Source organism: Haplochromis burtoni, unplaced genomic scaffold (genome assembly GCF_018398535.1).
Source record: "Haplochromis burtoni strain Fernald_Lab_line unplaced genomic scaffold, NCSU_Asbu1 Contig_325, whole genome shotgun sequence".
Lineage (NCBI taxonomy): Eukaryota > Metazoa > Chordata > Actinopteri > Cichliformes > Cichlidae > Haplochromis > Haplochromis burtoni.
Genome location: NW_024582686.1, coordinates 38,116 through 51,895, shown reverse-complemented (window position 1 = coordinate 51,895; position 13,780 = coordinate 38,116). Strand labels below are relative to the sequence as shown.

At 40.6% G+C, this 13,780-nt stretch overlaps 1 protein-coding gene across 1 annotated transcript in view; it reads left to right on the top strand.

Annotated features, from left to right (window-relative positions):
• Positions 1 to 107: 107 nt before the first annotated feature.
• Positions 108 to 13,780, top strand: part of mrrf (mitochondrial ribosome recycling factor) — a gene marked incomplete in the record, with an annotated part of 25,074 nt that continues 11,401 nt past the window's right edge. The window contains 4 exon segments of the mRNA XM_014339908.2: positions 108 to 222; positions 4,911 to 5,087; positions 5,223 to 5,375; positions 13,725 to 13,780. Of these exon segments, the coding sequence (XP_014195394.1) occupies positions 4,913 to 5,087; positions 5,223 to 5,375; positions 13,725 to 13,780 (384 nt within the window).

Below are 13,780 nucleotides of genomic sequence, written 5' to 3'. Positions count from 1 at the left end.
GCACTCGGTTACTGTTTGGTATCGCCTATATCATTCTCCTACAACGCTTCCAGTGTCCTCTTAGTCGGTAACCCCGCCCAGTCGGTGTAACCCGTACAGATATCGAACATCTACCAGGTGTCCATAACATACAGTCTCGTGGTGATGACGAAATGGATGTCAAACGCGTTTTCCCCGATGGCTGTTGCCCAGGCTAACACGCTTCTGTGAAGACTTTTTGAAGTAAGTGTGTGTTGTGGTGCACTTTACAGTTGAGGCTTTTATTTTGCTGGGTTGTTGTTGAAATGAAGGGTAGCACTGTGCTGAACACAGTTCACTTTGGTTCAATTTGCCCCCTGTAAGAATGGAGAGAAGTCTTACTGACCTTCTCAACCCCTCAGCTATAGAGTCGTACAGTTGGTTAACCTAAATGTGCATGGGCTTGTATGATAGCTCCCAACTGCTGTAACTGCTGTGAAATTTGCACCGAATCGTTCTGGTGCTGTATGCAGGAGCGAGTCCACAGTAATATAAAAACACAGGAATTTTTAACGTCATGTTAAGTTGCGCATGTGATGTGCGCCATAGATGGCTGGGGCGCACGTTTCTTATTGATTTGTGTGTTTGATTTTATTAATTGTGAAGTTACTGTTGGTGTCAGTAAAACTAGGTGATGCTGTGTCATGTTGCTCTAGTTTGTCCTCTTATAGTCGGAAAAACTACAAAATTATCACTTTCATACCCAGCTGGGTAACAGGAAGTCTGTGAAAAGGTCCATTAAAACACGTACATAAGCAATAGTTCCTGTTTTTACATATTTAGACTCACTGGATATTAGGTTCATCTTACCTGTATTGGATTGGGGGCCATTTGAGTCCAGTAAACCCACTGTCATTTTCAAGAAACCAGTGCGTTCTGGTGTTATTTGAGCTATTTGAAACTGTGCCATGGGTTGCATCATCATTGCTGATTTGAGGCAGGATGGATGCATGCTGCAGCAGAAATCAAGACTCATCAGACCAGGAAACAGCTTCCAGTCTTCTGTTGTCTAATTTTGGAGAGATCGCGTTTATTATAGCCTCGCTCTCCTGTTCTTAGCAGACAGGAATGGCACCCAGTGTGGTCTTCTGCTCCTGTAACCCACAGTGTTCGGCGTGTTGTGCACTCAGTGATGCTGTTGTCTATACCTTGGTCGTAACCAGTAGCTATTAGAGTTATTATTATCTTCCTGTCACCTTGAAGCAGTCTGACCATTTTTCTCTGGCCTCCAGAGACAGTTCAACCAGAGAACTTCTGCTGACTGGATATTTACTCTTTTTCTCTGTAGACAGAGTGTGTGGGGGAAGCAGGGATGAGACACGTGCCTTTGTCTAATTGTAAAGCCATGTCATCTAAATATGATGTGTGACAAAGCTGAATTATGAATTGTTGCTGTATAAATTGTGTTCATTATCACAGATATAACATTCTTCGTGACTTTTTTTTTTCCCAATATTTGGGACTTTTTTTCAAAATTAAATTCACAACATGAGACAGTGTGGCAAAATATCAAACCTTATTTTAATCGCGCACAGAGTGTGAAGACAAGAAGGTTTAGTCACGCATTCAATCACCCAAAATAAACAGCTGTGTGCCTCTCCTGTTTTTGTACTATGATGGTTTAAAAAAAACCAAGAAAAAAAACCACTGTGGCAATAGTGGCACTTTTGCTTCGTTGAGTAAAGCTCTGCCAGAGAACCTTTTCTCTACTCCAGCTGCACCTTTCAACACTGGGTACTAAGACTTGGTCACAAGTCTTTGTATTTGTATTTGTATTCTATTTTTATCTTATTGTATATTTATTTTATTTTATTCTACTGTATATAGTATTTTATTCTATTCTGTACAGTTGTGTACTGTATTTATTCTTATTGTATCCTAATTTTTGCCTCATAACTTTTGCACTGTCCACTTCCTGCTGTGACAAAACAAATTTCCCACGTGTGGGACTAATAAAGGTTATCTTATCTTATCTTATCTTAAGAAATGAGTCTCCATTTCTACATTATGCTGTGGTAAAAACATATTCATCAACACATTATGCTGATTGATTGTTATATCAGTCGAACTGCAGTGCTACTATGTGATGAAATGATTAGTTTGAATTGATGGCATCCTCAAGCCTGTAACAATGTGAAGTATTGTCTGGTGCCTGCTTCTAAAATTTGGGGATCTTTTGCATTTTTGGTATTAGACAAAAAAGAACATTTGAGGAAAGTTTAGGAATTCATTACACACTAAACCAGGTGTGCTCAATGGTTTTTAATGAGAAGAAAATAATTTGTTTCGCTCCCAGCATGAACATCTTGTTTGAGGAGGCAGAGCCATGCAGAACATTATCAGATACTCTGCTGTGTTGTTCGCTGCTCAGGCTGCAGAGCGAAAGGAGAGAGAGCATGCGGGTTCACCAGCTGGTTTCTGCTGCTGGAAGACGCAGGGTGTGTCTGCAGCTGCTGCCGTGTGTGTGAAATCTACAGGACGTGAGGCTACAGTATCCCACTGAACACCTGTGCCTCACTCTTTCTGCTCGGCTGGCTTCTTAAAGAGATCTGTCACCGTCCCGCATCTCGGCCTATCGTCTCTGCCACATTGTGGCGTGTCGCATCATACTTGCTGGGAAACCTGCCAGCCGTGGATACCTGTTTTGGGCTTGTACTGGAGGTGGTGGTGTACTGTGTAGCCTAAATATTGCCGCAGGAATGAGTTTGGATGTTGGTTAATATCTGGAGTGAGCGTTGGATTGACTCCGGGGGATTAGTGGTAGCTGGAGGTATAATGGCGAACAGTGAGGTCAGTGTCATGTCTGGTTGGAGACAAACCACACCCAGTGGCTTCTTTAAAGCTCACTGTGACACAGCCTTTGACTTAAAATGTTAAATTCGGGTATTAAGACTGTTCAGACGGTGTGTTTCCCCTCACAGGTCGCAGTTATAAATACACGAGGCACAATAGAAGATGTCAGGCGGGCAGCAGTGCACCGCACGCTGTTCACAACCACTGACTGTGAAAGACAGGCTTTAGAGTCTTGTTTGTGTCTGGGGGGCTTAAATATCTCCGTGCTTTTCTGCACTTGTGTGTGCACACCGAGGGTCAGTGACACAGTTCACAGTCAAGAGCCTATTTGTGAGGTGGGGTGTGATTCGTCCATTGAAAGGCAGGGCCTGCTGTCATATTGTTGTTTTTTTGGGGGTTTTTTGAATAGGAGGTTCCCCCCTCAGGAATGCCCAGACGAGTGCGCGTGGGCTGAGATAATGGTTAGCTTTATCCCACAGATTTATGAGAAATGGCATGTTTTTAAGAGTATGAGTGTAACTGAATGTAATGTAGGTGGTAGAGCTGACTGTTGAAAGCTTCACAAAAACAGTGACGTGTGGATGGATTTATAAGAACCTGTGTTCTACTTCGAGAGAAACTCTGGTCAAATGCATGGGCTGTAATTCAGGTGGAAAGGATTCATTTTTTTTGGAATACCAGAAAAATAATAAACTTTTATTTATTTAGATCAGTTGATGAGTAATTTTTGAGCTGCTCTGAAGAATTTCTTATTCATAGGCTTTTATCTCTGTTTCACAACCCAAACACGCACATGATTATTCATGAAAAGAGTTTATTTCTTTTTTTATTATGTTTTAAGGGGATCGTGCACATTAACATGCACACCGAGACTCGTGTAAATGTGCTTTAGTTACACTGGCTGATTTTCATCTGCAGTCCCTGGCAGGTTTACAACGTTTGCACAGAGTGGGGAAAAAGAAAGACTTAGTTACACTATAAAGATAAACGTAGTTGGCCACCTACACAAACCCACTCCATGACACTTTAAGCACACAGTTTTTGTGCTGATGTTAATACCAGAGGAGGTATGAACAGTTATCAAGACCATTCACCTTCGCACCTGCGACCAGTTTAGAATCACCTAGCAACCTAACCCCATGTGCATCTTTGGACTGTGTGCAGACACAGGAAGAACATGCAAGAAAGGCCCCAGCTGGATTCAAACCCAGGATCTTCTTGCTGTGAGGCGACAGCACCGTGCTTCCTTGGCTGTGTTGCTGTGGTATTTAAAAGCTTCTATTTTGCAATAATATCACTCCACTCAGGGCTGATTGTGGAATATCTACAAGGGAAGAACAAAGTGACTTTTTGAAACAGCGGCATCCTGTTACAGCACCACGCTCGAGCTCTTTAGAGTGAACATTTGTAAAGACAATCTGCACGGCTAGGTACTTGAATTTACACAACCGTGGCAAAGGGACTGAAAAAACCTCTATCGGATAGTGTAACATAACAGCATGTTCACAGTCAGAAACAGAGTAAAAGATCACTTATAAACCTCACAGGGAAAAAAATTAGTTACAGAAATTTGGAAAAAAATTAGATCAGATCAGCTGTTTATTAAGCAAACAGTTTATGATGTCATTATGTGCTCTCACTTAATAACAGGTTTCATTTACTTACAAAAGAGCAAATATTGATCATTCATCTGCAAGTCAATCCCTTTTATTTGATTTGAATGCTTTAATAATTTATGGAGACCTTAACAGAAATGCTACAAAGCAAATGTAGCAGATGACAGATTAGTAGGTTGCATTCATTTTGATTTAGTTGCACTTCTGTCAGAAATTATCATGCATTTACTGAGGTGCACACAGACTACGGTGCTGTACTGTTAGAAGAAGATGAAGGCCTACCTCCTGCTGGCTGATATGAGCTATTACCTCATTTTGATTAATATTACCAGCTGTGCTTTCAACTGCTTTTCTGATTGAATTGTAGCTCTGTCGAATGTAATCACATGTTGCCCTTCCAAACTCAGCTGTATAGCATTTATCTACTTTAAAATGTTTTGTTAATTTAAACTCTTTTTTCCCCCCCCTTTTCAGTGTCAACAGTTATGGCTTTGAATCATCTGAGCTTGCTGCGGCCTCTCCTGTGTCAGCCCCTGCTGCGACATGTCAGGTCTCCGCTCACATCCAGAGTCAGCCTTAGGCCTCTTCTGGCTCCTGACGCTTTCCACCACCCTGCTCCTGCTGTATGCATCAGGCTCTACGCCACCAAAAAGGCCAAAGGTCAGTGAGGAGATTGCTGAAGTTAACTTGTACAACTTCCATGACTCTGCTGGCACAAATGTGGTGTTATTTATCTAGATAAGTCTCCACTCTTCCCTCGGTTTTTTCCTACTTTCTCTCGTTTAATCTTCAAAGCCAAGGCAAAGGGCCAGTCAGGGAAGGTGAACATTAATTCATCTCTGGTGGAAGACATCATCAGTCTGGATGAAGTGAAGGAGGACATGACCACTGTTCTCGATTCGCTCAAAGATGACTTCACACGAAACCTCAGCATCCGAACCTCGCCAGGTAGTGAGCTTATCGTACTTTTCTTTCTTTCTTTTTTGGACTGTGCCTTTCATTCCTCTTGTTTTAGTACAAAGTTCAAAGCAGAGAACAAAGGGTTACCAACAAGGCAGATGAAGCATGAGAGCATTACCTCTAAAGTTAAAAGAAACGTTCAGACATCACTTCATGTACGTACAGTCCAGACTGAAAACATTAAGACAGTTAAACACGTGGCAGCTAAACTTTACCTGTGTGCTCGTCCAGCTTTTGTTCATGCACAGAAAAGCTCACCAGTGCCTCACATAACAAGGATATCACAAAGAGGAATCTTCCACAAAGGCCTGTGGATTCTGTGTGAAATGTGAATGGAAACAAAATGCAGAAACAACATTTTAAAATAGAACATAGATAATATCAACTATTTCAACTGAGGAAATCTAACATTTTAAGAAAATTATTGTCTTATTTTGAATTTGAGATCTGGTTGCAGCAACAAGTCTCATAAAAGCTTTAAACTGCATTGCATCCTCTCTTCTTTTAACAACAGTCTCTAAGCATCTGGGGACTGAGGAGTCCAGCTGCCGGACCTTTGGGAGAGGAATGTTGTCCCATTTGTGTCTGCTATGAGTTTCTAGCTAAGCAGTCCCAGGTCTTTTTTGTCATATTTTTCATTTTCAGCTGGTCAAAGGTCTGAAATGCCAGCAGGCCAGTTCAGCACCGCACCCTTCTGCTACAAAGCCGTGCTACTGACTGGTTGAGATATGATGTCTGAATTGAAGCACATGTTGCTCTAAAACCATTGAGCGTTGATGGTACCTTTCCAGATGTACACGCTGCCAGTTCTGTAGGCTTTAATGCACCATCTGAGATGCCGGCTTTTAAACTAAGTACTTATAATAAGCTGGACGGTCCCTCTCCTGTGTAGTCCAGTGTCCATATTTTCCAAATAGGATTTCACATTTTTATTCATCTGACAACAGAACAGTTTTCCACTTTGCCGAACAGAGAAGATGGCAGCATTCCTGGATCGCGTTCACGTGTGGCTTCGTCTGACAGAGCTTTAACCTGTATTTGTGGCCATCACGGTGAACGGTGTTCACACACGGTGGTTTCTGAAATGTTCCTGAGCCCATTTCAAAGACAGAATCATATCAGTCTTTAATCCACATTGCCTGAGAGCTCGGAGATCACAGGCGGCCAATATTAATTTTTGATGATGTCACCATACAGAGAGTCTTTTGATGATATTATGTACTGCAGATGATGTTGGAGAAACCTCTGCTCATCTTTACCACCACCAGGGAGGTTATGTTTTTGACATTCTGTCTGTAAACCCGATCGTTTGAAAGGTCTTCAATCAATTCTGATCAAACTTTGTAGGTTTTGAGTCAAGTGGGGTCATGTAAACGATCCATTAAAATTGAACGAGAGCGAGAGAGAAAGAGAGAATCTAAAAGACGATGACGATAAACAGTTAAAGCCTTGGAGAAGTCGATAGACATCATGCTGGTAATGGTGTAAATGATTCTAAGCATTTATTATTATTGTTTTCCTTCACGGGCATCTTTCCATTTACTTTTGTGCTCCTAAGCTGTTAAAAGAATTACGTCTCCCACTTAGTTCTTTTCAGATTTCTGCAAACCTGCTCGAATTACAGCTGAAACCTTAGAGTGTTTAGGTGAGCTGCATGTTTTTGAGAGGTGGGGTTGGGGCTAATTTTCATCCTAAAATGTGAAAACTTGCTCTTGTTCACATCTTTAAAGGGAAATATGTATTTATGATGAAGACAGATGAGTTTTTAGGGGTTATATTAATGCCAGAGGAAGACATTTAATGTGGTATCCATTATTTCGTTTCAGAATTAACATACTGGAGGGAAAAAATGGGTAACTGTCCAAATATAGTGTGCACAGCGTGCACTGTAGTTAACAGGGGGGCTTTTTCTTAACGTTTTTAAAACTTTTGGAATCAAAGTCTTTCTCGGACACGGCGCCAAAAGGCTTAGCATAAAGAGATCCCTATTTGATGTTACCTTGACCCCGCCTTGGCCCCTGTTTCCCCAAGTACATCCAGGTCACAGCCCTTTTCTTTTTCTTTTCTCTCTCTGCATTTTAATAAATGGGGGCGCGCTCGGGGAGTCAGAGGTGGGGTGTGTAATGGAAGCTCCCGGGGGACGAGGCAGCTGCCTGAATCGGACTTCAAACTGAAATTACTTTGAATTTGTTCCACTTTTCTTCCGCACACGTATCTGATTTGCTTTTAGTGTAGTATTCCTTTTTTTCTTTTTTTTTACACAGAATGAAGACACATACAATATCATGAACCCTTCAGTGTCCAGCTTTGCTTTTCACATTCCCAACTTTTCTTTTTTCTAATCCGGTTATCACTCAACTGATTTTTGCTCCGAGTCATTTTCTGTGTGGAGCCCTGCCTCTATTACTTTTGTCTTATAATTTTCCAGTGCTTCTCAGCTTCATACTTTGTCTTTTGACTAGATAAGACCACATAAGAAATTTTTAAACCACCTTTTTACAATGGTATAACGCGTTTCAGTTAAAAGTTCCCTTCATCACTTCCTCTTTTTCTACTGTTTTTTTGCATCCATCCCTCTGTTCTGTCATCCTTCCTGTGTCCCCTCCCCCTAATCTATATATCCCTCGCTCCTTTCCTCTGGTCCATTCATCCCCCTCTCCTCTGTCCAGCTGGACAGTAATCCAGGGAGGCAGCAGGACTTAGAGTTGACAGCAGAGATGAGATGGTGGAATGGGATGACGTCAGCTGTCCGAGCGTATGTGTGTGTGTTGTTCATGAACCTCTCATCTGGCTCTCATTAAACTTATGAGAGTGAGTGTATGACTGTATGTACTGCTGTTTGTTGCCATGAGTCTGTACTTATGTGTGCAGCAAACACGTAGCAGAAAGTCAGACAGATAAATGCAGAGAGAGGGAGATCAGTGCTACGCCCACCATCTCATGGTCATCGCAGATGGGTAATGTGACTTGGAAACTAGCGCTGTGTCCAAGAAAACATTGTTTAAAGTAGACTTCACATTCTTGTTTCTCGCAGACGGGTAAAAACAACTAGCTGAAACATGGATATCGCCATTTCTTAAGCTTTTAATCAGCATATACTCTCATTGCGGTAATTGTAATCCGCCCAAGCTGCAATGCATGTGGACACCCGCTGCTCACATCACATGTAGGAAATCATTAAATTACCGTTTTGGAAAGAGCACGGCTATGAGGATGCACTCATTGGATGCATGTGTGTGTGTGATTGAGCTGGTTCGGAGCGTGAATCTGCAGAAATTAAACTGAATAAAAACATGTCCAGCTGTCTTTGTGAGAACTGGTTTTGGACGTCAGATTTATGAAATTTTTACAGGTTTTTGTAAAAGAGTGTTTTGGCCTGCCTCCTTTTTTTCACACTCCTTCAAAAGCCTGTTTGAGGGTGAAGACTTGGTTTTAGGGAAACTTTAGAATTAGGTTTACCGAGTTTTTCCTGGCTGAAAACACGGCTCTGTGCTGAGACTACACACAAAAGCACATCAGTCCACATACGGTAATGAGTCTTACTTAACAGAGATATATACATTTTCCTTTTACCCCTGGCCATTTGATAAAGAAAAGCATATTTATCCTGGAGTAAATAAAATAAAACCACTTTAAAAAGAAACGTCTGAAGTATTAATTTATCACAGCCCTGGTGATTTTCTTTTGGAAGAAGGCCAATAAAACAGAATTTTATATGCAGGAAAACCCCAGAGTTTAGTTTAGTTTAGGTTTGGACTGGAGGTCTCAAAGTTTTCATGACTAAGAAGCCGATGTATGATTTAGGACAGCGCAAAAAACAAAACAAATGCACTAATCCAACATATTTAGTGTTTGTAGCGCGTCAGAAAATGGTTATGTTGGTAATCGCCCTTTTTGTGCTGTTGGCATTTCTCGACAGCACCTATATTTGTAAATTTCTTCTAACAAGGACACTTATAATCAGACACAACCGGGCACAGGTCAGAGCACTTACACAAAATCATAGTGCTGCCTTTCATTGGATTCAAATCAGTGCAACATTTTGTCCTCAACAATCTGAGCAGAAGTAAAGCTTTTCACGTGTAAACGAGAACAGCACACACAGATGCAATATTATTACTCCACAGCTTTGCTGTTATGTGAAACAAAAACCCTTTACACTATTGTTCAGAAGTTTTAAGCCGCCCCTCGTTTTGTTAATTTGCTAGGAAAATTGGAGACTTGCAAATCCAAAGTCAGTTTGTACAAGTTTGAAAGTCAGTATTTGATGTAATCATCTTTATTCTTCAACACAGCCTGAACTCTCTGAGTCACACTTTCTAAGAATGTCTTTATGTAGTCCTCAGGAATAGTTCTCCAGGCTACTTGTAGGACATTCAGAGCTCTTCTTTGGTTGTTGGCTGCCTTTTATTCTGTTCTCTGTCAATGCGACCCCAAGCTGCTTCAGTAATATTGAGGTCTGAACTCTGGGGAGGCAATCCATGACTCAGTGTTCCAGTGTGTTTTCTGTGCAGATGTGCTTTTACTGCAGTGAAAGCATGCTTGGAATCATCGTTATGGTGAAAAATGAACCACTGTCAATCAGAAGATGACAGAGACTCCACTGTATTTTATAGATGCCTGTAAACACTCACTGTTGTAGCCTAGTCTTGATCTCCTTCATACATACTGATGATAATTTGAAAAGTTCCACTTGGATTTGCATCCCATTAAGAACTGTTGCTAAGAATGGATTCATTCCTGTTCTTCTGTAATTTGGCATACACTGCACAGCGCTCCATGCCAATATATGACAGGTTTTCAGTTAGTAACTCTTTGGTAATCACCTCGTTGGTGCAAAAATATAAATTGGTGCAAATTTCATTTCAGCAAAAAAGTGCATTTAAAATTGGTGTTTTGTTAGGTTGGGCGTTCATCCTTGAACGATTCTTAGGACAGTGTTAAGTGACTTAAATAATTACAAAAAAATGGGGTACAAAGACTGGACTGAAAATGAGTCATTGTTCAAAGAAAATGAGAACTATTGATCAAGATCACTTTTATAAGAATTACAATAAAGTCTGGCTTCTTGGAAGCAAAATATAAAGCCATGAGAGGTGGCTCAAGACTTTTGCACAGTACCCCTTTCCTCAAAAAACTGACTGGAGCAGGCAGCAGTCACTCCAGGAAAGGGAGAACTACCAAAAGGCGAGAACTGCTCATCCAAACAACCTCAAACTGAGCACTGGGCTTACTCGGGTGAACGACATTACAGCCAGCAAGTTTGCAACGGTTCAGACAAACACTCACTGAGATAGGCGAAGGAGATGGGAACTGATATAAATTTTTACAGCACCTTTTTAAAAGGAGAATTTGGCCTGACAAGAAGCAAAGGAGGGAAAAAGTGCAAATTATGTGGTACGTATCCTGATTACACCAACACCCAGACGCAGCATACAGCTTAAAATCTGTTTTTGGTATCGTTAAAAACTCAACGTGTTTAAAAAATAAAGAGCATTTTAGCCAAATTTCATCCGATATCTCAACCAGCTGCCACCCCCTCTCACCATCCATCTTTGTAGCAATGACCGACTGTCTGCCGGCCTGCCTGCTTAAAGTACTTGCAGATGTGCTGGTGCTCGTTGTGAAGGTGCAGGTAACAAAGTCAGACAGGCAGAGATATGGGCATGAGCAAAGTAAAAAAGGGAGACGGTATAATTGGCAGCAAAGTAGGCAGCGTGTCAGCTGATATCCATGTTATCACATCATACCAACCTTTTATTTTTAATTCATTGCAGCTGTATCTTACTTTTTGATTGGATATGTCTCTCTCTTTTAACCCTTGAAATCATATGATAAATTGATCTTTTAGAGAAAACTACACCACTGGCTCACCTTCGGTTCACCTCACATTTCCACAATCACACACCACTAGCGCAGCCCCCCACCGGGTGAGCCGGGAGGCAGTGATGTAAGGCAGAGGTGGAGAAGAAGGAAACAAGCGCGTCTGAGGTTAGCCAGATGGAGGATGGAGAGGAGTGGGTGGATGCAGAGAGGGAGGGAGGGACAGAAGTCAGCTTGTGTTGGCAAACATGCATTAGTTTCGTTCAGTGTTGACAAAGAGGGGAGACAATAGATCATGGAAACTTTTAAGACAGTGGTCTCAAAATGAATATTTTTTTACTGTGCTATTGCACGTTCCTCTGTCTATCTGTTAATCTGTCCAAAGGACTAAATGATTTTTCCCCACATCTATTCCATTACACCATAGCAACATCTTATTAACTATGTGCCAGTGCTGGTGTTAACACACAGGGTGAAACTCTATAGTCAGACCATTTTTATTTTTCAATTTGAGCTATTTTGCTTCCATAGCTTAAGCTCCAAAATACACATTTGGGACCAAAACTGGTCTGTTGGTCGTTCTTCCAGAGTAGTTCATATCTAATGATAAAATACTCCATCTGCATTATCATACATATATTTTCAGAAAGGCTGTAATGGAAAAAAAAGCCTCTGATTGATTTTTAAAGTGATATAAAGCTACTTGCAGCTGCTTTGTTACTCGTAAGTAGTCGCCGTAGCATCGCTCCGCATGTTTGATTTGGTAGATTTCTTTTATCTCCTGAGACAAGCCCAAAGGCGTTGTTTGCCTCCTCCATGGATCAGACTGGGAATCATTCACTTGTTAAGCAAATGTGCAAATCACTGCAATACAAATGCTGGTTTAAAACTGACAAATCGAATGTTACAGTACAGGATTTTAGAAGACCCGATCAAAATGAGATCTTTTTTCATACTCATAGCTTGAAATCTTCCAATTTAGGAGCGCTAACAAACTCTTATTTTCCTCTCTGTTTATATTTTGAAGGTTTTTACAGAAACCATTTGATAATATATCTTTAAGAGACAAATTTTACTTTGTTTGCAAAAGACTTGATTTTTTTTTTTTTTATGGCTCTTGAAAGTATTTTCTGATTTATGGAGTGATTAAAAATAGATTTCCCTCCATCTGTGAAGCAAGAATGAATGATTAACCTGGCTTTAACCAGAAATACAGTTACTGTTCTGTTAGTAATCAACTGGGCTGTTTCGTGGTGGTAACTGCTGCTTTTTCTTTTTTTGATTTGCTTTCACCTGATTTTAAAGCTACAATTTACAGCTTTCCTCTAAATGCGTCACAGAGAGGCGATAATTAGGTTACTGTTTTGAAAAGAGGACAGCCATAAGCATGCATGTGAATATGAATGCATGTGTGCGCAGAAATGAGTTATTAAAACATGTTCAGCTACAGTGCTGTGCAAAAGTCTTGAGCCAGCCTCCGTTTCTTTATATTTTACTATAAAAATGGGGAAACGGGTGCAGTTATTCACTCAAACATGTTGAAATATACATGGAAATACAACATTTAAGGCATTTCATTTGAGTTTAATTCAAAGCTCATCTTTGAATGTTGGCTGCCTTTTGTTCTGTATCAAAATGATCCCACACTGTTGAGGTCCAGGCATTGGGGAGGCCAGTCCACGACCAATATTCAATTGTATATTTTTCTATCCAGGTATGCTTTTACTGCATTAACAGTGTGTTTGGGATCATTGGCATTGCTGAAAAATGAACCACTGGCAATCTGATACTTTCCAGGTGCTGCTGGAGCAATTTTGAGACGATTCTGCCAACACAACTCACTTAAATGCGTCCCCACACTGTGACGGAGCCTCCGCCGTGTTTTAAAGACGGCTGTGGATGCTGTACCTCTCTCCTAACCATGATTTGCCAAGTTTTTCGCAAAGAGCTCTTTGGGAATTACCTTGTTGGTGCTAAACTATTATTTCATTCCCATCAAACTGTGTTACATTTGGCTTTTTTCCCCCCCAACTATACAAATTATGTGTTTCTGCTAGTAACAATATGCCTTAAAATACGTTTTAAAATTGATTCTATGGTCTTCAAAAATTGAAAAAAAACAGCCAATGTCCAAAGGGACACTCTGAAAGACCTTCAGAGTGCTGGAGAATTACTACTTAATACTACTTAAAAAAAAAAAGTCTGGTCCCTTCAAAGAAAAATGTAAAGAAAATGAGAATGAATCTATAATTATAATTCTGGGGTCAATGCATATCATATCTTGCTGAAAGATGGATTTCATAATTAAAAACAACAGTAAGAGAAAAAGAATTAAAGTACATTAAATGTATAAGTTAAATCTGCCTTACAGTAGAACGGTTAATCCTGTGATACGAATACAAAGGAAAAATCGGGATGCTACAGTGCACACAGTGAGAACAATGATGCCTAAACTGTCCATGAAGGTAAATAAATGAAGAAAGCAAACACTGGCATTGACCAATATTTGTTTAGGAGCTCTGGATCACATTGTGGTGACGACTCAAGATGGGAAGTTCCCTCTCAAGCAG